The following is a 27,782-nucleotide window of genomic DNA, read 5'->3' as shown; positions in this document are numbered from 1 at the left end:
AAGATATCCTTAGATTGTCAGACAATAATGAGTGTATGGAGTAGTCTGGCTTTGGACATAGTCACATTGCTGCCATTGACTGAAACGGGAATCTTATCTACATGTCCCAGTCAGAATTGGGACTACTTAGAATTCATCATTTGGACGCACAGCCATCTTATTCTGATATCTTTCTACTAGTCTCCCTTGCTGTAGTGACAATGCAACCCAGAATTAATTCCAACATCCACCCCATGACACCCCCATTTTATTCCATGACGGACAGCAACACAACTTCTTCCAGGAAAAAGGACCTGTCTGACCTTTACAGACCGGCAGGAGAGCATGCGTGTGTATGTGAAAGAAGAGAAGTTTGCACATTCTTGATTAACAAGCAGTCTATTTTCACTGACCTAGCTTCAAACCTCTTTCCCCCTTTTTTTTTTCTTTACATGTTTCTATTTTGAGAATGACAAGCTGAAAAGAAGTCATCCATCCTAGCAGAGAATAAAAATTCAAAGTTCCAAGAGTCAGAAAAATTACAACATGCAAAATGAAAATACTGAGCATTAACTACAGATTCCATATATCATGTACAGACAACTGCTCATCAACAGCATACAAGTCCCAAACTCTTGTCAACACAACCATTTCTGAATAATTCTGTGGATAATTCAGAGAACTTCTATGGAAAAATTAAGTTACATAAACCAAGTCATCACTCATACATAAATCAACACGAACAGCAAAAAAGCATAGTCTGCAAAGAGTCTGAAGATAGACAGCTTTAATTTCATAATCTCTTCTTACATACATATATTTGAGGCACAATCCAAAACCTTAAAACATTAACCATAGAATCTTTACTAACGTCAACATTACTACTGCCTTGTGACAGTCACCCTAGCAAGAATGAAATGTGGAACACATCTTCCTTAAAAACAATCAAGGAAAGAAAACGAAACTTGACAAAACTTCTTTAAAACAGTCTTAACTAGACACAAAAACTCTAGGCTGTTCTCTCCACATATCAGGGAGTAGGCTACCATGAAACCAACTCTGCATACAACATACATAAAACTTGCATGAAAACGTGATGAAATGTTTATACAAAATAAAACCTTAAATCATACAACTTTGATTTCTGTTCCATAAAACAAACATATTATTTCAGCATAATATAAGCAGAAAAGAAATAATGACCTGTCATTCACGGATTGCTGAGAGTACTATACTGAATCCTGAGCAGATGGCACATAAGCTTGATATTTATATTTCTTTGGCGTTTATTACCTACTATTTTTGAACTAAAGGGAAGATATAGGCAATATTATCTTTAAAAATTTAATTGCTTTAGGAGAAACAGGTCATTACATATTTACTTTTGGAGAAAAAAGGATGCTTTAAAACAAAACCAAGAAAATAGCAGCTTTTTTAAAGAAAAGCTCAATGCTCCATTTAGTCATTTCCACCACACAACTTGAGCAGGATTTTCCGGTAGTCTCCTGAAGTATCACCCTGGAAAGAAACCCAGAAAAAGAAAAGTTGAAGACTTGTACTTTGAAATAGAGGAAAAAGAAGTGTAAGCATTCTAAACATGACATTAACAACCAAAAGAGATTAAGCCAGGGCTGAAAGAAAGCAGATGTTAGCCTCTTAAAAAAAAAAAAAAATTAAAAAGCCTGTTAATTAGAAATCACTCTAATACAAGTACACAGTAAAATCTGCTCCTTCCATAACTGGAACCAAAACTGTCCATAGAGAATATATACCTTTACCAAACTGAATTCGGTATACCTATTTAACTACTTACCTGGGCATAGCTCAATAAAAACCTCTCACTGAAAAGCTGTCTTCCAGTAAAAGGTATGAAAATATGGAAAAATGTAATACTGAAGTCCTTTCCCTCACAGTCAATGTGGGTATTTTTCCAGGGGCAGTGAGTGAAAGTTTATTCTTTATTATGTGCAAACATTAAAAATAACATCCTGATATGAAAAGATCTAAGTGTTTGGGTCCCCCCCCCAGTTAGACAATACCTCTTTCATAGAATCAAAGAATTGTCTAGTTTGGAAAAAACCTTTAAGATCATAAAGTCCAACCGTTAACCTAACACTGCCAAAACCACCACTAAACCATGTCCCTCAGCACCACGTCTACCCGTCTTTTAAATACCTCCAGGGATGGTGATTCCACCATTTCCCTGGGAGCCTGTTATAATGTTTGATAACCCTTTTGGTGAAGAAATTTTTCCTAATATCCAATCCAAGCCTCCCCTTGCACAACTTGAAGCTGTTTCCTCTTGTTCTATTGCTTGTTACTCAGGAGAAGAGACGGGCCCCCACCTCGCTACAGCCTCCTTTCAGGCAGTTGCAGACAGTGATAAGGTATGCCTTTATGTTGTGGCAATTAAAGTCAGTATGGATGCACACACAAACATGCATTGAAAAGAATTAAATATTTCATGAAGAGCAGCAATTTAATCACAAAGGACCCTGCTAGCTGAGTTTTGCCTGGTGCCTTTATGAGTAAAAAGTATTGCCTGAGGGCTGCTCATTAACTAGTTTTGGTTGATGAGGCTTCCCAATCCTTTTCACGGAAGAGTACAAGCTAGTGCATTTATCTCATCCTTCGTCTTCAGGTATAACTGAAAACTGGTTTGTCCAGATCAAAATTATTACAATAGTGACAAAGAGGCACCTCAAAGATCAGAATAAACCCTGTGCAGGTATAAAGCACAATCTGCAAAATAGAAATTATTCCTGTTTATATATGGGCTGAAAGGAAAGAACTTACAAAAAAAGAGAAGAATTAAGAATTTTCTTTCCAAGGATGTTTTCAGCTCTACTTTTACAAAAATAAGTAGAGTTTACAAGCACATGCATTCCCCATATTTACTGAAAACAAGTAAAAAAGTTTTGAGTAAGTTCAGCCCATTAAATGGGTATGGCCTGTTCCTGTTTCTGAACTGTGAAATTATTTTAATACCAGATCAAATGTGAAAGGGGGGGAAGACATACAGCTTTTCCACCAATGCCTTGCTGTTTTTTACTCACGCATTGGTGGTTACAGGGCATGTAACCCCTGTAGCAGAAGCACATCTTCACTCTAAAGTTACATGCTTGGAAAAAGCTTCTGCTAGGTGAGCCTCTGTGGCGCAAGGGCAGAAAGCCCATACAGTTGCTGGCAGAAGATTCACATTAAGACTTTTTGGCACACACTATCTTTCACTATCTTTGCAGGATTCCTTTGAAATACTTTGAAGTTTCAGTCCCTCCGTATCAATAGCAGAAGGAATAAGGAATGGTCTATTTCCAAAATCTTGTACTTTGAGGAGAAAGAGGAGGCAATCTTTTAAAAGCATATTAGGAGCTTTAAACTCTTTCAACACATACACAAGGTAGAGCACCATCATTACTCAGTTGGAAGACTAAGTGGTTTCTACAGGATCATAAACAGAGACTGGGATAGAGACCAGACTTAAAAACAGATCTCCGAAATCCCTCTGGACCAATTTCCCTCTTCTTCCTTGTCTGTTGGCTTCCTTCCCATCTCTAGCCCATCTAGTCCCCACGCAAAACCAAGTGCTCTCTGTTCACTGGCACTTCACTCTCCTGACAAATGCAGCAAACCAAACACAACCAGCTACACTCAGTGCAGTTAATTGCTATTCAGTGTAAGGATCCATGTTCTACTAGCAGAAAGGATGTCACGGCAGGAAAGATAAAATCTCCAAGTCTTACAGTGATATCTGTGTAGAGGGATTTGCCATACATCCGCTTATATTCTGCACGTATGTCCAGCAGGTCAACCTCGCTGCGCGATACCATGATTCGAATCAGAGTTCTGTCTTTCGTTCCCGCACCCTGAAACAAACAAAACAACAGTACAACGTATTAATAACGTGTGGAAATGCCAGATGATACAGCACTAGTAAAAAAAAATTAACTAAAATAAAATATCACCCCACAAACAGCCAACCGTTTACCAGCATAACCCCATTGATTTCAATAAGCTTGAACAGAATTTGGCCTATCATGCTTTAATAAATCAAATTTACCGGCAGGAAACTAACAGTCATTTCTCTACACAAGAACAGTTAGGGGAAAAAAAGGGAGTTTGCAAGAGGGGTTCAGGAAAGTTTGGTGAGTTTAATGGTCTATTTATTTATTTCAGCTTAAAAGACATCAGTTTCAATAATTCTTAAGCATATTTGTGTTTTACCAAGTGAAGACTTCCTTTGTTTAACATACGGTTGTACGCACCCCTTGAATGGATCAAATTAGCTCAATTTTTCCAGACTTTCATAATAATGACTGAATCTTGTTAGTCATCTGCCCACTGAAAAACGTAATACCTTCAGCTGAACAATTCATACCAATGGGCTGTACAAGCATTTTAAAAAAAAACCCACATTATAAGTTTGTGTATCTTGCCACAGGCACCTACCTTCATAGCTTTCTGCAATCTCTCTGCAAAAAAAGCTGGTGTGTTCTTGAGGCACTTAACTGCAACAAGAAACAGTATTACAGAAATCAGGTATTCATTCTTAATCAGAACTCACAGTCATTTTTTGAGCTTACCCTAGTCACATGCTTTAATTTTACATGAACATATACTTGATACAATGCAGCTTCCCCTCCTTCAGTTAGTCACTGAAATGATTTTTAATCCAAACAGCAGCTGCAATAAAGTTAAAGAACATACTACACTTCATGGCTCAACACACACTTCTCAGTCGCTAGAAACCATCTAGCTTGAAGTGGCCATAATGAATCTTTAAAGTCTTAATGACCAGGTTCTTGCTTATGAAGGAAAGAGGGGGTGGGGAGGGGCTGAAGGCTTTAAGGAACACATAGTTTAGCAGTACTCCTGGCTTTTTCCTAATTTAAGAATTTTTAGGCCACGCATCTGGCAAGGTATGAAAATTCAAGTTCTGCCCTAATACAAGTTGGGAAGCCACCTATGATAGAAACCTCACCTTTATTTTAAAGTTAGTTACACTTTTTTTTTTTTTAGCCACAAAGTTCACCAGGACTCCTGAAAAATTCTTGACATGCTTATTTAGTAATGACTGGATTTTACATTTAATCAGTACAGTTCAATAGACATCTGAAAGAGCAAACTCTAAATCACATTACTGTCATGTTTTTTAGGATAATGAAAGAAACCTCCATCACTTATCAGAATTAAAATCTAGATATTGATCCTATGTTGGTTACGAGTAAACAGTCATGCAATCTATGGCAAACTACACAGAAAACAAACCACACCTGTCATATTTTACAGCACAAAAAGGTATCAAAAGCAATCACATAAAATTAATATAGAACAAAAGGGGTAAACCTAAGTATTTCACAGCAACACACATTCTATATACGAAAAAGTACTTTTCTGAATAGGAAAACGTAGATGAGAGATAGCAGTTCACCACACGCAATTGTCAATGATACGTATAATACAATTCGAAAACAAATGACAAATGAAATGCATGTTTCTTTATCACTGTATTTAGCTAAAACAACACACTTGCACTTTAAGATGTTTGAAGATGTTATTATAAGTTACCAGTTGTACAATCCAGAAAGCTTTAAAGAAAGCAAAATTAAATATTTTCAATTAGAAAACCTTTTTTTTCCTGAAAATAAGGTTCACAGAACAAATGATGCTAACATCATTGACTGATATATATGTGTGTGTATATACATATAAATAAAAAAACCCCAACCCAAAACCTATTCAGTAAAGGAGTTATTCAGTGAATATTAAACACAATTCTTGCTCAAAAGACTGTTGACTTGTTGGTAAGCTACAGGCCCAATTCTGAATCTGTATCTACATGGAGACCTGTCAAGCGACTACTAATCTCCATGAAATCAAAGGACTTCCAAACTCTGACAGTGCAGTCTCTTTACCCAGGTGACCTTTTTCTACAAACACTGGGAGATATTTCTTTTCCCTAAGTTTGGTTTTCAAACAATACTTTTTGAGGTGACAAATTCTGAACCCCGGGGAAGGTCTGCAAATGTATCATACCAACAGAGCTGGACCCAGTTTGGGTCATAAAAAGGCCACTATAGGCTGCTTGGCTAAGCTGTCACTAAGAACAATAGTTCCATAGTTCACATATGCACAAGACAGGAGTGAAAAAATATGGCTTTGAAAATTGATTTCCATTTTGCAAGATTTTTGTTAGAAACTTCCATGAAAAAAAAACCTGTGGCAGCTGAGCCAAATGTCCTCTCCCATCTTGTGTCCAGGTGATGCAAAGCACATTTTCCTTATTTATTTCAGTAGGAGGGGTTTTTTGGACTTTGTTACATCACTTTTCTAGTCACTGCCATATTCAAACCCAAAGAATAAGACTTTTAGCAGCTATAGATACCACAGGAAATTCACAGTAATAAACAGAAATGGAGATGTGAAGAAGCAGTCTTGTCTAAGAGACAAGACACAAAAGATGAGACAGAGGTCCACAATTTTATCTAAAACAAAACATTCCAAATAAAACTATGGCACAACAACTTGAGGCCTTGTCCCAACCTCATGGAAACTAATGACTACCTCCCAAGGGACAATAGTAGATTTGAGGTAAGAGTCTTTTCAGAAGTACTGGAGGCACTTAAAAACAAAGATTTAACAAAGCTGTAACAACAGGAAATGTGGAAAAAAATAGCCCCTTTGCAATCAAATGTAAGTTTTCTTTCTATTAAAAAGAGGTAGAGGTAACTAATTAGAGGGTTAATGCCTTGATTTCCAAAGCCGTCCCAAATATTCCATTCTCACCGACTCAGTGGTTGGTACAAGTTCTCACTTCTTACAACAATGCCAAATACAGTTAATAATTCTCTCACTACTTTAACATTTAAATTGTGCAGCTGGCTGAAGCCAAAGCTTCATCTGTCTTTTTGAGGTGAATTAAGTGCCCTGCTTTAGAAGTGACAAGCCACGAGTAACTTCACAGAAAGCTCAACATAAAAAGCAGAAAACTGGAATCATTACTAAGAAGAACATCCTTAGCTGGAGTCACAGATGCCACCATCCCAGGCAGTTGTAGTGGAATACCAGGAATGAACTTGCTCAGACAACACATACCTACTGCCAGCATGCCCTTTTCCAGGTCTCCAGACATTTCACGACAAATACTTTTTTCAATGTCCCGGTTACACATCCTCTGGTACTCGCTGAAGACTGTTAATGGAAGAGAAAGATTTCAGGAGTCAGCCTCGCAAAAAAAGGTGGCACTGGTGCATGCTGGATGGCTTCATTTCAATCACACTTCTCAACTTGATACTATGGCATAATCACACAAGTTTTAACATCTTAAAGACTGATACTGTGTTATTAACCATATTGTTCCATTTACATGTCATCGTGCCCCTTCTAGTTTGTCTAGTTCTGTCCTTATTTTTAAAGGGCTAGATCAAGCAACCACTGTAAGGAAAACAGTGAAAGTTTGTCTAGGAAAACTTTGGGTGTCAATAAAATTAAGAACAAAACATTCAGGTTCTCTCACACACTCGCCCATCCCTTTCCTCTCCATATAAATGCCTCAATACGTATGCGTTACAAAAGTTCTATGTAGTCACCAAAACATTTCCACCACTATAGACTGATGTAACACTTAATCACTAACAAGTAAAAGAGGAAGGGAAGTATTGCGAGTGTCTTGTGCACACACAAGCATGCAAAATTGAAACAACTCTATTTTTTCCAATTCTTCTATCAGAGAAACATTTGAACAAGTATGACCTCTGCCTGCTCTGATATTTAAGATGATCACAACGTGCAGCTCTTGTGTGCTTTTATCTCTTAGCGGAATTAACCCTGGTTTTCACTGAGGTATCATTACACCCATTTTAAAGATGAGGGAAATTCAGGCGCAGAACGGTGTTGCACATTTTTATCATTACATACAGCGGAATTAAGTTACTGTTTATGTAGAGGATACCAATACCTGCTCTGAGGTGGGCCCTGCTTCTTGCGCACAGAATGGCATTGAATTTAGATTCATCAGTTCCTAGACGGTTCTCTCCAGCTGCATATAGCTCCTAAACACAGAAGGGAATTCACACTTCATTACTCAGAAAAGCAGTCAGGCTGAAAAGCTGAGTTACAGATCTGCTTCCTTACAGCCTCTCCTCCTTTTACGCTTATTTCTTAGTCTAGGTACTGCTGGAAAAAGGGAGCAAGCAATAAATAGCAACTAGTTCCTAAAATATGCTATGCTTGCAGTCTTCGTAGCTTACTGATGCATAAGCGCTCAAACACAAGAGCTCCAGATTACTAAAGGGGGGGGGGAAATTGTTTAAAAAGTACCTGAAAACTGTTCTTCTTGACAGGGCTTATGTTTAGTTTTTTTCCTATGCCTCTAGGTACGCTCTGGGATGTTCCCATCTTTTGGCTAAGGTATGCTATGTAGAAAGCTAATTACATTACTATTTATATGACCATAGTGTGCTGAAATGATTCAGGGTTTTCTCTTTGCCACGTGGCAAAACAGAACACACGAAAAAAGTAACAGGGCAAGAGTTACTAGGTACAAGTGCCTTATTTGTTGCAAAAATCCAGAGTTCCTTAAATAACAAAGGCTAATGCAGATGTTGTATAGATTAAAATTTAATCCACACACATATCGCCTCAGATCTCTTTGAACCATTCCCTTAATATGCAGCACAATGGAGTCAACCAACACCTGGAAAAGCCAGAGAGCTGACAGAATGAGAGACAAAAAAACCCCTATGGACTCTATTCCAAAGAGCTTCATCTCTGTAATGGAGCTACATGGCTCTAATGCTCTGTCAGCACTTTTCGTATCATTTCTATCCGCTGAAATGTAGGCATTACATCAGGAGAAGTCACAAGGTGTACAAAACTAAGAGTAAGCAGAAACCACATAGTCGAATTTCAGTGTATTGAGCTGACTATACTTAGAAATGATGAAGAATTTCTACTGACCTGCACATCTTTTCGGACAAGAGACATGTCAACATTTGTACTTTCATCTCTGTTTCCCTGAAAGAATTTGAAGATACAAACCAGTTACTGGTGGGCCTTTTTTTTTTTTAAAAAAAAAAAAACCAAAACAAAACCAACAAACCAACCAACCCAAAAAACCCTACACACACACAAACCCTAAACTCCAAAATCCTATAGTTCAGGTACCTGAGAAAGTGAAATTAAAAGCCTCTGAAAGTGTCCAGACGTATCACTTTTTATTGCTTCCTCCAGAGTTTTCTTAAATTCTGGAAGAGACACAGTCATGAATCATCATATACTCCTGCTCATTTCATAAATTCATGTCATCATCAGTGATTAAGGAAGAAAAGGAAGAAAATTTTCATGGAACTGTAAGAAATCTAACCTGCTTTATAGACCCTGTTGAGTTCCTGAATATGCTCATTACTGCGAGAAGCTAAAATTTCAATAAGACAGTTTTCATCTGTGCCAACGCCCTAAAACAAAGCATAAGGAAAAAACACACTCTTCAGATTCTCATCTTACTTCTACAACCTAGTATAAACAAAATGGAGTAAAATTATACAACAAAACACAATTCAGAATATAATCTTGTTATAGGATCAGTCAAAGCAAGTAGTGTAAATGCTACTTATGTTTCCAAGACTCAGATATGTATTAAAGATACAAATTGAACAGACAATTAAAATAATTATGAAGATAAAATTTCATTTTAAACAGTAATCCTTCACACCAGATTTTAGGCATTTTAAGAATCAATTTTCTCCACCATTCACCATTAATTTGTCAATTCTAATAGTTAATTTTCACTAACCAATAGACAGCAGTTGTAATTACAATACAGCTAATATTATTTCATCCTCCTAGCTACTTTAAAACTGTGGCCAAAGAACACGTAAATATACATACTGACTCAGTAATGGAAATATTTATTTCACCTTCATTTAAACATTATCTTGAAATACAAATGTTTGACCTGTTTTTATTTTTAAAACCTAAATATTGAATGCTTTAAAGTATACAATACTTCCATAATATTTTAGAAAAGCTTCAGCATAGGCTAGGAAAATACACACTTTTGAGGTGGGGGAAAGACAAAAGGGAGATGGACCTGCCCAAAATCTTTATGATCCTAGTTTTTTGAACTACTCTTGAGCATTGAGTGTAAAGTTACTGAAAACTCTGCGTTGAGCAGTTTTATAATCAGTTTCATCACAGCTCAAAGCAAAAACCCAGAAATAAGGGTGCCCCATGCAGTAGCTGGCTTAGCAGAGAGCCGCCTCAGAAGCTGACTCAAGACTATGTAATAAATGAACTGCAGAGACCACTAGAACTCAGTTTCTGCCTTTTTGTGTGTATTTATTTATTAATATTATAGGTTATTTATTAATAACCTATTAGATAGTCTTTACCTTTAACCTATGGGAATAACATTTCTCTATTTTATTACCCTATACCTCCAAGAAACAGGGTACAAATCAGTCAAACAATGGGTGATTATCTGGACAGAGAGGAGGGAATGTAAGTTCAAACTTTTAAATGACTACCAAAATTTTATCAGCTCAAATATTTCCTCTATCTTATAAATTTGTATCTCCTACACAAACCTTTATAGCTTCCTTGATTTCATAAGCATCAAACATGACAGGTGTCTTCATCATCGCTAAGATTGTCCTCTCAAAGTTACCTGATAGCTCAGACTTGAGATCCTTGATCAAATCCTAATGAGAAGTAAAAACACAAGGAAAAAATACATAAAGACCAAAACTGACAAGTGTAAGCACCAAAATTGTGGAGTTTAATTACAATTCTTTATGTGTAAGCATGAATAATATAAGTAAAGCTATTCCACTTAACAAAACTAAAACCAGCATAATGTAACCCGCTTATCTAGGTAGTTAAATTGCAACTAAATAAACTGCACAGACCAAACCATCAAAGTAACCATTCAGCAGAAAAACTGCTTTATATGCTTCAGCTGAAACATCGCATGAAAAAAAATCAAGAGTGTGTAAAAGCAGAACCTTAAACAGGCTATAACTTGTGAACTGTATTCCCCTGAAGCAACTTCCAGTCTTTCTTTTTTCCAAACACTAAGTCTTCTGACTTCCAGTGAAGGAACTTAGGCTCTTATTTCTTATTCCTTCTATTCTCGTGACATACTTACCTTTCCATAAGCTGTTTTGAAGGACAGGATGATCTGCTGCCGTTGCTTGTTTGAACGGCTTCCAAGACAATCAATAATCGCCTGTTCATCGGTTCCTGTACATGCACGGAAACACCACAGAATGAGCATGCACATCATGTGAGGACTCAGCTTTCTGTTTCCATTCGATCCTATCTCTTCTAAACCCAACTGGACATGCATGCCTTGAATTCATCTACAATATCTCCTCTTGCGTACAACCATAGAACTTCAAGCTCTATTCCCAATCACAAACACTGTAAGAATACAAAAAACCCTCAAAACCAAATACCAAACTCATTATGTTGTTTTTGCCTACACGCACCTGCAATAATGCTTCTGATAACCAAGGACAACCACATGTGAACTAGCCCGCTCAGTACACATGTAACAACAGAGAAATGCATTGCTGAATCAAAGCTGCAATTCTACTTTTAACGGAAATGTAAATCCATAGACTGCTCACCGAATCCCTTCATGGCCTTCCTTAAGACTTCTGCATCCTTCAGAGGGTCAAATCCTGGTGCATCGGTGATTGTGCCTCGGTTTCCATGCTAAAATCAGACCAAGTTGAGTTGCATATTAGTGTTAATCAGTAAAAGACTTCTTAGGAAAGACGATCGGTGTTATCATTTTTCTTATTGTTAAAAAAGTAACAGAGAAATCTCAAAAAACCCCATCTTCAACAATTTTTTCATTTCTAACCCCAAATTATGAGAAAATGCAAAAGTCTGATATTAAATCTGCTGCCCAATTAATTAAAGTTTGATGAAACTGTATATACAACTGGCAATACTTTAAGTTAGGAAAGGCAAATTTCATTAAATTTGAGTTCACATCAAATCTTTCTTCTTGGATAATTTGGTAAAACAGCATTTGTTTCAAGTCATATGAGCCTACGTTGCTCACATTTGGAAAGGATCCATCCCTCTCTTTAGTCAACCTTCTGACTTTCTTTTCAATTTTAGGCCAGGTTTACGCTTATATAAACAAAGAAAATTTAGAGAAACACATACGTGGTCACATCTCAAAACAAAAGCACTGAATGCACTTACTGTTACAGGAGAGACTGTAGGCCCTGTAGTTCCTGGGTAAGAGGGCATAGACGGATTCACAGCTGGGCCTGGTGGATAATTTGGCACGGGCTGCTGCCCTGGGTAAGTTGCTGGTGGTTGTCCTGGATAGCTCATAGGCTGCTGACCAGGCGGTGGTGTGGGCTGGCCTGACGCAGGGCCGCCTGGGTATCCTGGGTAAGCTGACATTCCTGATGGTGGATATCCAGCTGGAGGATACCCTCCATAAGAGGGCTGTTGTCCTGATGGAGGTTGCCCAAAGCCACCTGGAGGGACTGGAGGATAACCCCCAGGTGTTGAAGGATACATGCCTTGTGGTACGTTTGTCCCTCCAAAGGTCCCTGCCAGGTTGGATGCCTGCAGTGACAGCCAATAAAACAAGAGATGGGAAGGTGCACAAACGGCTGAGTTTCAATAATGTGCTTAATTCAATACAACCTCCCTGCCCACCAACACAGATGAGTAGTTCTGCATCCACAAAACAACTCTGCAATAATCACGTCTTACTAGCAAGCAAGGTGGGAAAAAACCCTGTATTCAGTTGACTCTTGCTTTACTGTAATCATCAGCTGCCATACATCAAGAAGCCGAACCAACAGATGCATACCTGCCACTGCATCCAGCATTACACACCACTCACGGAAGAGCGCCAATAGCCACAGATTTCTCATTCTAAAAACTTATGCAAATCAATCCTAGCAACACAAAATTATGCTTATCCCTCCTCTATCCACGGCTGCCTTACATGATCACAGCTTCATCTGGGTGCAAGGATTTACTATGAGCAACCTCTGGTTGTTTTATGATGTACTAGATGCATTAGTAGTTTACAACTAGCGAAAGCTTGGATGTATTTGGAAAGACATTTGCAGAAACTGCCACAAAGACACTTCACTCCAGATGCAATATCATCTTCCCACATGACACACTCGGACCCTCTTCTACAGGGGAAACAGAACTGACAGTTGATGATTGTGCTGTTCTCAGAAGCTAGTGGCTGTGGATATTGCTATGTGCACCCTAGATAGTTTGTTGCTCATTTTGACTGCTGGCTGTGAAATCACTTCATTTAATCATTGCCTCAGAAAGGCATCTATAATGCAAATGTCTTCCTACAAACCGTGCATTCGTTACGCAGAATAACATATTTCTGAAGACTAAGTTGTCAGAAGTGTCACTCACTTCCACTTTATGAAAAAAGTCACATTGGAAACGTCTGCATTTTCTTCAATCAATGTAAAAGATTTTTACTGCCATCTGTTAAACATCAGTGCTTTAACACACAACTGATCCCATATTCTTTTCAAGGATGACTCATTGATACCTCAAATTGCACAGCCTCGTTCCTTATTCAGACTGGCTAAAGTCCAGGTAATAGGCAAAATCTGGCCTGTGTTTGCCGGCATGAATATATTAACAGTGGACACTCGATGTTAATAGTCTGTTCCCCTATTCCTCTGCACAGCAAAAGCCAAGTTATATTACTTTTATGTCCATGACTTTTGAAGTTAGGCTCTTAAAAACCAACATCGAACTAGTGGTCTGCTCTCCTAAAATAAAAAATAGCTTGCACCAACTGTTTTCTTAGACAGATGATATTGAATGCTCAACACCTAAACAGACTAGTCATAAAGGTGCAGAACTCAAGTGATAAACTTCTCACTGGCAATGCCAGAAACCCATCTTTGCACTTAGGGTAAGTCACAGTAAAACACGTTAATGAAAGCAAACTCACCATTCCAGCCATGTAGTTGGGATTGAACTGATTGGCGTAGCCAGCCACGTTTTCTAGACCAATTGGAGGTGGATTTGAAGGTGGATAAGCAGCACCACCCCAAGGACTGCTACCTGAAATCAAACACAGCTGTGCTGAAACAAGAAACTACACCTTTTAAAACTTATTCTTTACCACTTGCATTTCTAATGTAATGCCTGTTCAACACTAGCAGTTTGGGAGATGGAAAATCAGCTGAAGAGGCGCAGGGTAGCAGTGCAATTATGATATGAAGAGAAGCCTCACTGGATATTTCTAATCACATTAGTTATCGTTGAATCTCTAAGTTCTCATTTAAAACAGCTCTAAACGTATTTGAAGGTTAACACTCAAGCGTTAACACTGTAAACACTGTATTTTGACTAGAGATTAGCTTCTCTTAAATTAGAAAGTTGTCTGGGTATTCCAGTAGGAAGATGATATTAATTCCTGTTAGGCTGCTAATTTGAGATGTCTACAGAGCATGACATACTACATTCACAGATAAGCAAACCACAAAAATTGGCTGCATGCAGCAGTACAGTCTTGTCTGCATAGCAGTCTAACTAAACCAGAACATTCTGCTGAGAAATAGGATTTATCCTCCCAGGCTAGTTTGCCTTCTCACTGTACGCTGCTTCCCCTTCCCGAGTTAAACTTGCCTAACTCCACATTTCACCAGACTCATATGACTCCAGCCTTTTCTACCAACAATACTAACAACTGTAAAGCTCATTACCAACAACTGTAAAGCTCACCCTGATACCAAGCACTAGTTACATATTTCATAAACTTTATATTATTAAAATTGATATCCTTTTTAACAGCCCTTCCACATACAACCACCTGCTTAAGTACAGTGAGTTAGGAACAATGTCATAATTAAAGCCCTCATTTTTTGTGGGATATGGTTTTAAATTGTGTGACTGATTTCTCCCCATACTCATTTTTCTCAGCAGCTGCCTTCGAGACTCAGTCCTGACAGGACACTGTTCCTTGACATTTATTGATTTTGGTCAAACTATGACCATCTCCTAGGGCTGTGTGCTTCATTTGAAATGAATGAAAATGGACCTTATATGAGCACATGGTAAAGCACCCATATTATATAAATCACAATCCCCAGCCAAGATAAAACGGGACTTATCAAGAGAGCACAGAAAGCTTCAGTGAGTCAAGAAAACCCGCCATAGTCCTGTTCTTTGTCCATGCCACCTTTCCACTCCACCACTGCCATTTAACATTAACTTCATCTAAAAAACTTACCTGGGGCTGCTGGTGGATATCCACCCGCTGGGGGGTAGCCAGGGTAACTCATTGCAGAGATCTGAAAAGTATGTGTGATACAGTTATTTTCCGTAATGCATCACTAATCACACCACGTAAAATTAACAGGCAACATGTTTGCAGTAGCCAATTACCAAAATTCAGACATAAGCCTGTGCGACTTGTGCAGTTTTTCCCTGGGAAACCTCTCTCCACTTCCTTTGCTGGACCAATAAACATGTTCAGATATCTAAACAGTTGTAGAGTCACTCCTCAGACTATTTTTCTTATTCATCTCAGTTACTACTTACTGCTCCCTTTGTCTATTCTGTTGTTAAGGATGCATTACTTGCAATTGCTTACTTTATTGCACTACTAAAGTCTCCAGAAATTTGCAACCTATACAGAATAGTCTTATTAGTCAAGAGTAGAAAATCATCTGACAAACAAACCATGTCTTCAAGTGAATAATTATATGAGAAGCATTAGAAGGCATTTAAATGCAAACGTCTGCAAAAGTGCAAGGTCAGAGTAAAAAGCGGAAGGGATACGCTTCATGCTTACAGCATTGCCATAAAATATGAAGGGTTTACTGAAAGGATAAGATCTCTAGAACAAATTGGATCTCTCAAAGCTGATCGTGCCTCTGTCAGCGCAGAAGTGCACAAAGTAATTAGCTGGCCAAAACAGAAGTGGAGGTCAAACAGGAAGGACAGGTAAATGAGGGACAAAATGAAAATTATTTTCCAGAACACAGAAAGCCTTATTATAAACAGAACAACTATCACAAAGAATGGTAAAAGTGACTCAAAGAGCTTGTTCCAGATGAAGAAAACATCCAGTCTTAACTTTTTCAAGGTTATTTTTAGTGACAATTCCCACTCTATTTTTAAACTGCTGTGCAAACAGTATCCCTTTCCTTTCTTTCCCCTCTGTCCCGTAAAGCGTGTCATTTGCATGTGGCTTGTTTTCCTGTGTTTTGGATGTCAGCTGTGGAGTTTTGTTTTGGGTTGCGGGGGGTGGCTGGTTTTGTGGGACTGTTATCATTTTGCACAATCGTGTTAACTCCCCTTTCTGGTTTGCATGGCTCTTTTGCATAGCAACAGTGGAAAGGAAAAATACTTTTTTTTTTTGTTTAAAGGAAAATACAATTAGGAAATCTTCAATTTATTTAAAAACTGTTTGGACTTCATGCTGCATATATTAATTCAAATTTAAATAGAGAGAAATGAACTAGCAGAAATTGCAATGAACAGAGCAGACTAAAAGTTATAACCCTGCATTACCTCTACTCTAGTGTGTAAAGCATTTAACAGACTCAAGACATAAGCGAAAACAGTTTCTTAGCACTAGAAAAAGCCTGTTTACCAGTAAATCTATAAGGGATGCCTTTAACTGGAAAAAAGTCAGTTTCCATGCAGGCAAATTTAAGTACTGCCCTTCCATTTGTGCCATTTGTTCATTCTCCATCCCCTCTGTGAACAGAACAAGGGGGGTCAGCCAGGGGTATAACCACTACCCCACCGTTACCCCCTTTGCCTCTTTCGATGAGTGTAACAGAGTTAACAATTCACCCAGCTCCAACCATGAGGAGACCAAGCAGGACGCACAGCTGGGAAACTTGCTGACATTTTACAGAACCAGGCTTTAAATGAGTAAACTGTCAAATCACAAACAGCTGGATTTAAACCTCAAGAAAGGTTCAGGGAAGTCAAAGCCACCCACAACCATCACGGCCCAATTCTGCATATTCAACTGTAAGAACAGACTATAGATTAGCTAACATGACACTGTTCATAACCAGATTACATCTGAAGGCTAAAGGCTCACAGAAATCTTTACATTGTATCAGATGCTTACAAGAGGCTCTCCATAACCTGATAAATGTTTTTGCCACATTTCCTTCAGCCTTGGTTTCCAATGAGATCTTTCACTGCAGTGCTATCCAGGAGTTTTGGAAGAACTTAAATATCAAGGCTGCTACAGCTGAAAAGACAACAAGCTTTTGATTATACAAGCACTTCTCTACATGACTAAGCTCTATATAATTATTCATTTCATATGCAAACACAGTGCACAAGACCTACAGCACTAAATCTGGCATACAATTACTGTGCAATATACACAAGGGAGCACAAACTCCACACACTGCAGTCATCAGGGAGATCAAGTTTATTTTTCCAGGCGTGCCCAATGCACATCCTATGTTAAGATTTCGCTCCTACCTGTGTCCCTTTTTAACGCTAGAAGCTGAATCTTGGAAAAAGGTCTCTCACGATCATCCCTGCAGTTCAGCAAAACAATGGATTTTTACTTTTGAATATTCACTGATACTAAATAAAGAGCATAAAGGTATGGCAGCAGCCATTTTTCAATACTCTACAGAGACAATGTTCCACCCTGAACATCTTCAGAACGCCATCGCACTTCACCACAACTTTACAGAACTTGATAAAGCTGAACACTTTAATAAAGCTGATGCAAATTCAGATTAAAAAACCCACCCAAAGACCAGTTGCAAGATATTGCTATCCCAAGGGAATCATCACTGCTAGAGGCAGTGCCTGCTCTTACCCATACAAGGACTGTTAAGACCCCAAGCTCACGAGGCCAAAAAGCAAAAATTCAACATTTCCGATCAAAGCTGAAAGCAAAATACATGTTCTCCTCCTCGGCTGGAAAAAAAAAAACAGGCAGCTCCCTCCCTCCTGGCACTTTGCCATGCTGCTAACAGCCTGCACACAGGCATGCTTGAGCGCTGGAGGGGGCAGCCAGGCCCCAGCCCCAGGTTGGGACGGTGGCAGGGGAGCCACACAGCCCGCTGCCTGCACTGCCCACGCTGCCAGCTCTGCTCCACTGCTGCCTCTGGGCAGGTACTGCTGCATGGGAGGGGAGAGGGGCCAGCAAAAAAAAAAAAAAAATAAAAATCAAGAGACAGCAGCCTGGCACTTTAGAGCCTCACTACAAGAGTAACAGGCTTTACGTAATAAAACACAGCCATGGTACTAAAATAAAACAATTATTACCCAAGTCACTCAATAAACAAAAAGACCCACAACCCAGATTCTTAGCATGCATCATGCTTATTAGTCAACATGTACATTTTTTTACATACAAATTATTACAGCATTGAAATGAATATTTTTTTTCCTTCATGTGCAGCCATAATTATTTTTTCATTTGTTTATTTTTAGCTTCATGTGTAAATACAATGACAGGACAAAAAAAAAAGATAAGATGCCTTTTCAATAAAACTTTACGTACAAATTTAAGGCAAAGAGGCTTGTGGTTTGGTTTTTTTCTTTACAGTAGAGGGTGGGGAGCAATGGGATAGGCATTGTTTTTCTTAGCAGGGTTGTTTGCTTGCTTTTAATCCCATGCAGGATGTTCCTTTCAAATTGAAAAAATTGAAAGAACCATTTGGCAGTTAAAGCTGATGTTGAGAAATAATGGATAACTTCATTAGCAATCTGAAAAAAGTGTTTATATATATATATATATATATATATATAAAAATAAATAAATGTTCCACTTGCTTCTTTTGAACACTATATTTATCCAGGACTTTTCCAAGCGGAAAATTATCCCACACTGGTTTGATTCCAGGCAAACTACATCCACAAGCACACCAACTTCTCACGTTCAAAAACTTCCCTGATCACCACCTTTTCTTTTGACTTCATTGAGTCTCTGTCGGCCATTTCTCTAACTTAGCAAATACCTACCCCTCTAAGTTAACTTTCCCAACCATTCCCACAGCCTTGTCTCCGTTTAATCTTCTAAGTCCACCTTCCCGAATTTCTTCTGCTACATCCAAAACATCTTAGTAAAATTATTAGTGATGAGCAGCACTTGTCTGCTGACAAGAAAGCGGTGACATAGGACAGGGAAGAGGAGATGCTGAAGTCCACCCTACTATACAAATACTGGGTGGGAGGATACAGGAACAGCAAGGTCTGTGTTTGCTTAGCCATAAAAGTAGTGCATAAGAGGAGGAAAAAAATCCAAACAAACCACACATGGAAAGAGGGAGTGCCCAGAAGAAAATACAGAACAAATACTGTTAAGGTCCTCTCCCCGTTTGCAGTGCGCACCCTAGAGGATCACCTCAAAACTCTAAACAAAGATCTGAGATTTTGCTCCCGTGGTAAGCATCGCTATCTTGCTTCTCATTGCAGGCCATGAACCCCTCAGGCTCTTGAGCATTTTCCTGCTGCTTTAGCAAAACTAATAGGGAACAGACCTGTTCATAAGAGATTAAATCTCTGAGGTACTTCCAATGGGAATCTTGAAAATATGCTCCTCTAAGCCACAGCACACCAGAAAAGGACTACAACTGGAGATCTTTATAACCAAAATACAAATTGCACAATGGTGGCAGAAGTAAAGAATAAAATGGTGAGGCTGCCAGAAAACTTCTGTTTCAAGGTGCAAATAGAAATAAGCTCAGCAACTGCATTCAAGACCGTTCCTGGAATTTATTTAGCGGCTGCTGTTCAGGCTTCAGCTATGCCAGCGTCCTATAATTTGAGGGCAAAAAAGGATGAAAAGATCATGACCTATATTTGTTCAAAATAATTTGTTTAATTATGCCCATTTCCCAGGGAACACCGAGTAAAGTTAAATCCTTGGCCCTTACTTCTCCTCCAGGTTAATTACCAGGATGTAATACAAAAGACTGCCTAAAGCTACAAATTACAGAACTCCTCTGTGCAGAAAGAAGAACCTGTTCTGAGACTGATCCCTGATTATGAAACCATCAGAGCAGAATTTATCACCTTACAATATGCTGTGGATTTTCATCAGAGGTGAATTAAGGCATCCACCACTGTGCTTTTGCAAGACAAGGATGAGCCAAAGCTAGCATCATACTAGCTAACTGCTATCTTACCAGCCTGAGCAAGACTTATCTTTGACTTGTGCACTGCAGCATAGAAGTTGTTCTCTCCTATACCATGTGTAATATTCTTCATCCTGACAGATAAAAAGCCCTACAATTTGGTTTTCCATTAAGTCTTCCATGTATATGACTCCCTGTCAGGCCTTCTTTTCACTATGAAAAAGCTAATTTAGTATAATCAGTTCCCCTTCCAACAAGGCTTAATGTAGCTGAGTTCATACCAGTAAAAACTCAGCAAACCTCTTTTACACAAAACTTTTCACCCATAGTTTGCCTTTAGGAACCTTTTCTGCTCTTCATCCAAAATGTATATTTAAAGAGTACTAAAACATCATCCATTTCCTCCAAAAGGATGCTTCCTTAAAAACACAAACCCCACAACTCTAAATAGACAGCGAAACAGAAACAAATTCAAAAAAAAGGGCTTTTTCAAACTATCAATTTGAACTGCTTGCTAGTATTATCCTTCTAATTCAATAGCATCATTATTATTAGTAATAATTTATGGGAAAATAATCTAGCATTTTTTTGACCTGCAGAGGTAAGTAGAGTGGGGCGGGGGAAGCATCAGAAAGGTAGCACTGACAAGCCTTGGTCAAAAAGGGCAGAGTAGAAGAGACATGCTACGTCCAACAAAGAACAGCTGAATGAGAAGATGGACCCATAAGCCACAACCCAGCTGTACAGATGTTAAAGAACAACATTCATATAATGGATAATTTTCAGTGACAAAATCATAAACCATGACATTACAGCCGTAAGACTGCAGGAGATGGTAACACGAGGTAGTTGTGTCATGGATTCTAGCCAAAAGTACAAAAACTCACACTGCATTTCTCAAGTCTCTAGCACCGAGAAGTTAAAATTTAAAATCACTGCTCATAATTTAAATTACATAAGATTAGTCTGCTTCAAATATTTTATACTGTTAAATACTACTTGAAGAGTTATTTGAATAGTATTAGAAACACTTCACACAACAGAGAAGTGCGTGAGAATATATGACCAAAGACTCTCCAAGACAGTGAAACAATTGCTTTGATGGTACCTGCACTAGCACAAATTTGATATTTCATAGAATAATTCAGGTTAGAAGGGACCTCTGAGATCATCTAGTCCACAAGGAATTTCCCAGATGACTCCATCTGACCTACAACTAGTACCTTTTATTGGCTAGTGAGAAAACAAACCAAAACAGACATTCAAGTAAGAACTCAGAAGCCTGCAAAGGATAATTCTGATGTAATAGGCAACTCAGCAACTCCATGACAAAGTTCTTGAAACACCTAGTAACAGTAACTAGCATCTGTCATGCCACAGGAACAAACAGGGACCAAAAGCTCTAATAACCAGATCCCTTATCTCCTTCATGAGATAGGCTCGTACCAGCTTCAGTGTACTCTCCTGTCACTGGTACACCTCCTTGACAACTCAAGACCCACATCCTTCAGAGGGTGAGTTTTGAATGGACAAGTAGGCCAACCTCATACTCTAGCTGCTAGCAGAACTGGGACTGACAGACAGCTATGTGACAACGTTTACCAGCACTGAACCACAGAGGTGACAAGTGGTTGACGAGAGAGAAACATACTTCTGTGCTTGGTTTTACAGACCTTTGTCCAAACAGGAGACAACTGGGCAGACACAAAAAGGTAGTATAATATTACAACTCAGTGACAGCATTTCATTGTCTTGAAGATCCTGCTTACATACCTAAACATTTATTCCCCAGCATATGGTTTCACTCAGCACCTGCGTCTTTGCTGGGAAGACCACAGACCTCTTTGGGTTTACATATCAGCCCCTACATATAGCTGCTCAGGCTCCTGAGGTCCACGTACAGCAAAAAACATGAGTTAATTCCAAGAGGCCAACTTCACTTTGGCTTCCTACTCTACCCTGATCCAAGCGTCTCCTTTTGTAGCACTCTCTTGCAATGTTCTCTGTGGAATATTTACAATACAAACAGTCAAAACATATATGACAACACAGATAAAGACAATTTCCTAATAACACAATAAGCAAGAAGTAATACCAAAATAGGTTTATGAGATGTTTGAAGAAATAATAGAACAAGGTTGTTCTATTTCAAACTCATAACTTGTCATATAAAATAATTTGTTGCAAAAAACAGTCATGCTATAAGTAGTCTGAATTATGTTCTCAACTGACTAATGCCTCAGGGATTTATACTCATCTATTTTAAGTTCTACCATGCAAGAATAAATTTTTACATCATCAGTGCAAGTCAAAATAGGTAAATACTAATTATTCTGTTTCACAAAGTACAGTCAGTGTGGGAAATCCTACAGAACTAAAGCAATAGTGTAACCTTCAGTACTCTAAAAATAATTACTACAAAAATACCTCATTGTTTATTTCACACCACGGATTTTTAATTAGCTGCTGTGCCCGAGCCTGGAGCGCAGAGCCGGGCAGCGGCCCTGCTGCGAAAGCGGAGAGCTCCAGTGTTCCCCAGCCCTGCGAGGCAACAGGAACAAAAGACGGAAGTTTTCCATTAGGTCCTCTGCCAGTACTTCCTACATTGACATTGTTTGGGCTGCAGAAGAAGCCAAGTAACACCAAGCTGTTCAAGTGACAACTCCCCAAAGAAAGGCACACTTATGGGACCTTAGTTAAAAGCTGTACGATTGTACCCTATGCTGCACAAAACCCCTCTGTGCTCTGCATCAGGCTGACAGCCTTGGGACCCCCCAGCTGAAAAAGAGGTAAATATGAGTGTGCAAATACATCAACTTTTTCTTAAAGGTGACGACTTTCATGCTTTCTAGACAGTGAAGGGTTTACACACACAGCTGTCACGCAACACTAGGAAGATTACTACTCATCAACGAGCAAATGGACATGCTCTGTTCATTCCTGACTATAATAAAATACACATTTTCAGCTGATCAATTAATTCTTTACAGGAATGGACTTACTCAAGGAAGAACCAATTTAGCGTAGTAAACCAGAGAGTTGGGTATTTCACAATGACCATAAACAAGCAAAGTTAAAAGAAAGCAAGACTATGGCCAGCCTTCAAATATAGTCTTTAGTCCTTAACGCTTATTACTGGAAAATAATGTATTTTTCCTCCTAAATCCTAACATTTGTAAAATACAGTTATTCTCCTAGCTAATTGAAAACTGAGTATTTTTAAAACACTGCCAAGTGCAGCCAATAACCAGTTATTTGGACTATAGATAGGTGCAATGTTTACAGAATGAGCACAATTTTCCAAACTTAAAGTTGTTCTCTTTAGCAACAATAAAAGGGATGTTCACACTGTCTGCTTTAGCTAACTTAAGCACCTAATTTAGAGCAACTTGCTAGGCCAAAGTTAGATATCTAACGTGCTTTTTTACCTAAGCAAGAGTTCTCTGGGAATGTGAATTAGATGCATAAATTAATCACAGCAAGTATCACTTCACATGCATATTGACTGAATGGCTGTAGTAAGGTTTAACACAAACAGAGGCCTTGCAAAGACTTAAAACTCATTTGGATCTTTAATATGGGATTCATTTGGTTGACAGTTGTTAAGCCTGCCAGAAGCTGGGATCCAAAAGCCTGAATCCGAGGCCCACCTCTCCTAATGATGAAATGAATACTAATTAATGGCTCCAAAGAAGGAAGGAAACTAGGAAGTCCAGTGCTTCCTCAGGACAACAGCTGAGCTAAAGCTCGAACAGAGCAACCTACTGGTGACACTTTCCCAATGCCCTCAAAAAAAACCCCAAACTACTTTGTAGTAAAAAAAACCAACCAAACAAACAAACAAACAACCAGCTCTTCCCTACTATCAAATAAGACAGTATCTTCTCTCTTAAACAAACAATGCATAAGGAAAAAAAGGAAGCAACATCTGGGAAGGACTTCTTTCCATTTCTCTGTATGTCATGGAAAAAGATTAATTGCTACCAATCGGACAGCACAGTGATGCTCTGCACTGTACAGGGAACAGCCAGGTAGCAGGACTGTGTGGGGTTGTGTTTGTTTTAAAAAAAAAAAAAATATACATGAAGCCCATTCAGTCTAAGTTCCTACAATCTACTGATGAGCACTGCTCAACACTCAGCATCTCTGACAGCTGAATAGAATGGATACAATTTCACACCTACACACAAAAAATGAGCTGCTAAGTCTGCAGCCTGGTCATCACAAGCACATAATAAAATTGTCTCATAAAGGACACCAGCAAGTCCCCACTGTGACCCATAACTTAATCCAGGCTTGCCCCAGCCAGGATGTAACTTCCTATCAAGATTTTGTAGTGAGCTCTGATAAAATCTGGAACAAACATCGAGCAACAACAGAAATAATACACTGTAAATACATACTGCTGCCCTTTGGCGTACTTATTTACCACCTGCAGTACAGCATTACATTCTTCCCAGCTTGGGGAACTGCCTGAAGGAAGTTCAGCATGTATATCAAACACACCTGTTTTCAAATAAACTGGCAACAGCAAAAGCAAAGGGACCACCTCAGCTTCGGTGCACAACAACAACTCAAGATTCAAATGGGTGAAAGCATTGCTCACAGGAGCATAAACTTTTTCTTTTTCAAAACAGCCTTTTGCTACCTTCCTCAAAAGCAACCCAAAACAAAAGTCACTACATACAGCTGCCAAGTCTCTGTCCTTATTTCCAATAGCTTATATAATACAATTTAAAAACATATCCAGTAAGAAACATATGTTTCAAGGTAGTAGACATAAATGTATGAAATAAACAAAAAATTACATTGGTGCTATCAGTTGTATACTTAATTTAAGGTAAGCCTCTTATTGCAATTTGAAGCTGTCAGAGAAGTTTCTACGGATGACTACACAGAGCCTTAGCTAAAAATAAATTAAACTTCTGATTTGTTCAAAAGCCCTGCTATTTCTGTAGCCACCATTAAACCATCTGCTCTTTTTGATTACATCTCTGTTTTAACTATAGCTTCCTTTTTTAGTCCCTAGATCGCTATCATAGAACTAAGACAGCCTCTATCTTAGCTCTGACTAATGCAATGTTATTGAACAGACCCTCTGGATGCTCCATCTTCTGAAACTTGCTTGAGGTCTTGGAAACAGCATCTCCCGCAACCTTCAAACCAGACAGACTTCTTGGCTTTACTTTTCATAGTAGATCAGGATTATGCCTTTTAAGTTGATATTTAACACTACAGTGTTTACGATGTTTTTTCTTTAATATGCTATATTGACGACATAAATACCTCCATGAAATATTTCCATCCTACTGTGGTTTCACTATATTTTTTAGTGACTTTTGACATTTCGCAGAATTTCCAGTTTGATGATTCAAAACTTCCAGGGACTACAGAGAACAAGTTAAATAAGTGACGTAGCATACAAACAAAAGTGATGACTACTCCAGAAGTTTTAAGTCCAGATTCACTGAGATGTTCTGGCTCCTAAACTCATACTGAGGTCAGGAAAGTGAAATGTACATAAATATCACTGTTGACAGACATAAAATCAGCAGGCCCTTCAAAATCTTGCTGAATCTGTATTATATACAGTGTACCATATTATATACAGTGCTTTGGGGGCAGGAGGAGAATAAGTCACAAGAGTAGCTACAAAGGCACTTTCAGGAAGAAAAAATTCAACAGAAGTGCAGCGGGGACTGGGCACTGACAAAACTGGAATCAACGCCCAGTACAAGGTATCTGCTGCATCAGTGGGAGAAGAGTGGTCCGCATGACTCTTACAGCAGCTCTAAAAACAGGAAATTATAGAAATAGCCAAGCTGTGGGGAAAGTGTTCATGCACTCAAGCTTTATAGCGGCCACACACTAGCTTTGGTTTTGTACCATTTCTGACTTTATTGTACGTGCTCCAACAGAGCCCTGACTCACTCAACAGAAAATACTGTGCTGGGGGTGTCAGGGAATAGGACCCCCACCTCCTACAGCAGCCAGGCTTTTAGATGCATAAAAACCTACTAATTAGCTCCTTCATCAAAACATACCGCACCAGGAGTTTTCCCTCTCGCCTGTCTGTTTTCTCTCCACACCTCCACCTCAGTCTTTCTGCCCTAGTGCATCTGCCCCCGTTTGAGGCCGAGCTGCTTTCCACGCTTCTGCCGCTCCCTGCTGTGGGTTTCTCCCTCAACTGCTCCTCCTTATCAGGAAGAGGCTTCCAGGAACTATCATTAATCTGATAAACGAGAAAAAACTATCCCAAGAAGGTACTCCCCACTGCCCAGCCTCTCTTCTCCAGGAGCAAGATGGGGAGAGGGAGGAACTCTGCTTTTCTGAACACTGAGATGTTTATGCTGTCTTCTGCCTCACACATGGCTAAGGTATAGCAAGAGTTCTGCGAGTTTCGGTTTCAAGACACTTTAATTAGGTGTAAGAAGAAATACGGTACATGACAAGCAGTTTGTAGAAATAAATGTTTGGTAAAAAAAAAAAAACACAAACGTTGTGTAACGGCTCTGACAACACTACCATCTTAGGCTTCTTTCTCCTCCTAACCACACACGTCAAAATTAAAAGTTCACGATAAACTGAGGCGAAGTACCTAACGGCAACTACAGCAGCAAAGCGTGTATTTTCCTCTGAAACCACCCCATTTGCCTAAGAAACAAGAGCAGCTTTCTACGAACGGCGGAGCTGCCGTGGGCCCCGACACCCCCCCCCCCGAGCCCCCGGGCCGCTGCCTGTCACCCCGGGCCGCTGTCACACCGAGCCCCCGGGCCGAAGTTTGCCACCCCGGGCCACTGCCTGTCACCCCGAGGCGCCACGGCTCCTGCCGCCCCGTCCAGGCGGACACAAGCTCCCCCTTACTCCGGGGACCCCGGCCCGGCCCACAGCCCCGCGGGGGCCGCTCGCCCCGACCCCGCAGCAGACGGGCGGCACTCCCCCTTCTCTCCCCGTCCCGTCCCGTCCGTCGCTCCTACCGTGGGGTCCCTGAGAGCCGCTGCAACCGCCGCCCCTCCTGACGGCTCGGTCGCGCTGTGAGGCGGTGGCGGGGAGCGGCAGAAGGCGGAGCCGCTGTGGCCGCCGCTCCTTCCGCCCGCCCCGCCACCGGCTTCGGTACGAGGGAGGGGCCGAGGGCGGGGAGACGCCGGCCGGGCCCGGGCAGTGGAAAACGTGAGGAGAGCGGCGGGGCCTGGCCGCTTCCCGGCCGGCGGGGGAGCCTCGGCGCGGCCCAGGCCTGGCGCCGTGGCCGTGAGGGGGGCGGCGTTCCTCGGCTGAGCCGCCCCGGGAGGGCCGGCGCGGGGGTGGCGGGCAGCGGCCTGCGCCGTCCGGGGAGAGGCCCTCGGCGGGGGGGCCTCGGCGGCTGCGGGCTGGAAACAGGTTGGCGAGTTCCATAAAACAGGTTTGGCAAACAGGAGATTTCCAGCGAGAGGTCCGCTTCATAAAAACCAACCAACCAAACAAACAGAAAGGGGGGAAAAAGGTAACTGCCCCCGTTACGCGGGCGGGAGGGGCTTTGCCCTGCCGTACCTCAGCTCCCAAGGGACGGGGGGACGTGAACACAGCAGAACCAAACCGAGGAAATGACCATTTAAGTCAAGGTTGGATTTAAACCCACAAACTGCTTGTCCTCACCAGGAATTTGTAAAACATTCAGGAAACATGTTTTCCGTGCAAGGTGGGACAAAAACTCTCCTTTTGTTGCAGGTA

General features: G+C 40.0%; 1 protein-coding gene across 1 annotated transcript; it reads right to left on the bottom strand.

Annotated features, from left to right (window-relative positions):
- Window positions 1-751: 751 nt before the first annotated feature.
- On the bottom strand, window positions 752-27,168 carry ANXA11 (annexin A11). The gene is made up of 15 exons (XM_082486751.1): window positions 27,053-27,168; window positions 15,236-15,296; window positions 13,952-14,064; window positions 12,199-12,573; window positions 11,610-11,697; window positions 11,126-11,220; window positions 10,566-10,679; window positions 9,344-9,434; window positions 9,145-9,224; window positions 8,938-8,994; window positions 7,937-8,030; window positions 7,075-7,170; window positions 4,429-4,487; window positions 3,723-3,845; window positions 752-1,497 (listed from the first exon to the last, which is right to left on the bottom strand). Exons 2-15 carry the CDS (start codon window positions 15,285-15,287, stop codon window positions 1,438-1,440), a joined length of 1,497 nt encoding a protein of 498 aa, XP_082342877.1. The 5' UTR covers window positions 15,288-15,296; window positions 27,053-27,168; the 3' UTR covers window positions 752-1,437.
- Window positions 27,169-27,782: the final 614 nt, after the last annotated feature.

Source organism: Vanellus vanellus, assembly GCF_965231255.1.
Source record: "Vanellus vanellus genome assembly, chromosome: 7".
Lineage (NCBI taxonomy): Eukaryota > Metazoa > Chordata > Aves > Charadriiformes > Charadriidae > Vanellus > Vanellus vanellus.
Note: the sequence above shows the minus strand (reverse complement) of the source record. Positions and strands in the feature narration are given on the sequence as shown.

What these genes read in the sequence shown, in the direction of transcription:
- ANXA11 (XM_082486751.1), bottom strand. Translation starts at nt 15,287, where the DNA reads ATGAGTTACCCTGGCTACCCCCCAGCGGGTGGATATCCACCAGCAGCC. An exon ending in CTACAGTCTCTCCTGTAACA is followed by an intron (nt 11,698 to 12,198) that starts GTAAGTGCATTC and finishes GTCTGATTTTAG; the next exon opens with CATGGAAACCGAGGCACAAT. An exon ending in CCCTCTACACAGATATCACT is followed by an intron (nt 1,498 to 3,722) that starts GTAAGACTTGGA and finishes GTTTCTTTCCAG; the next exon opens with GGTGATACTTCAGGAGACTA.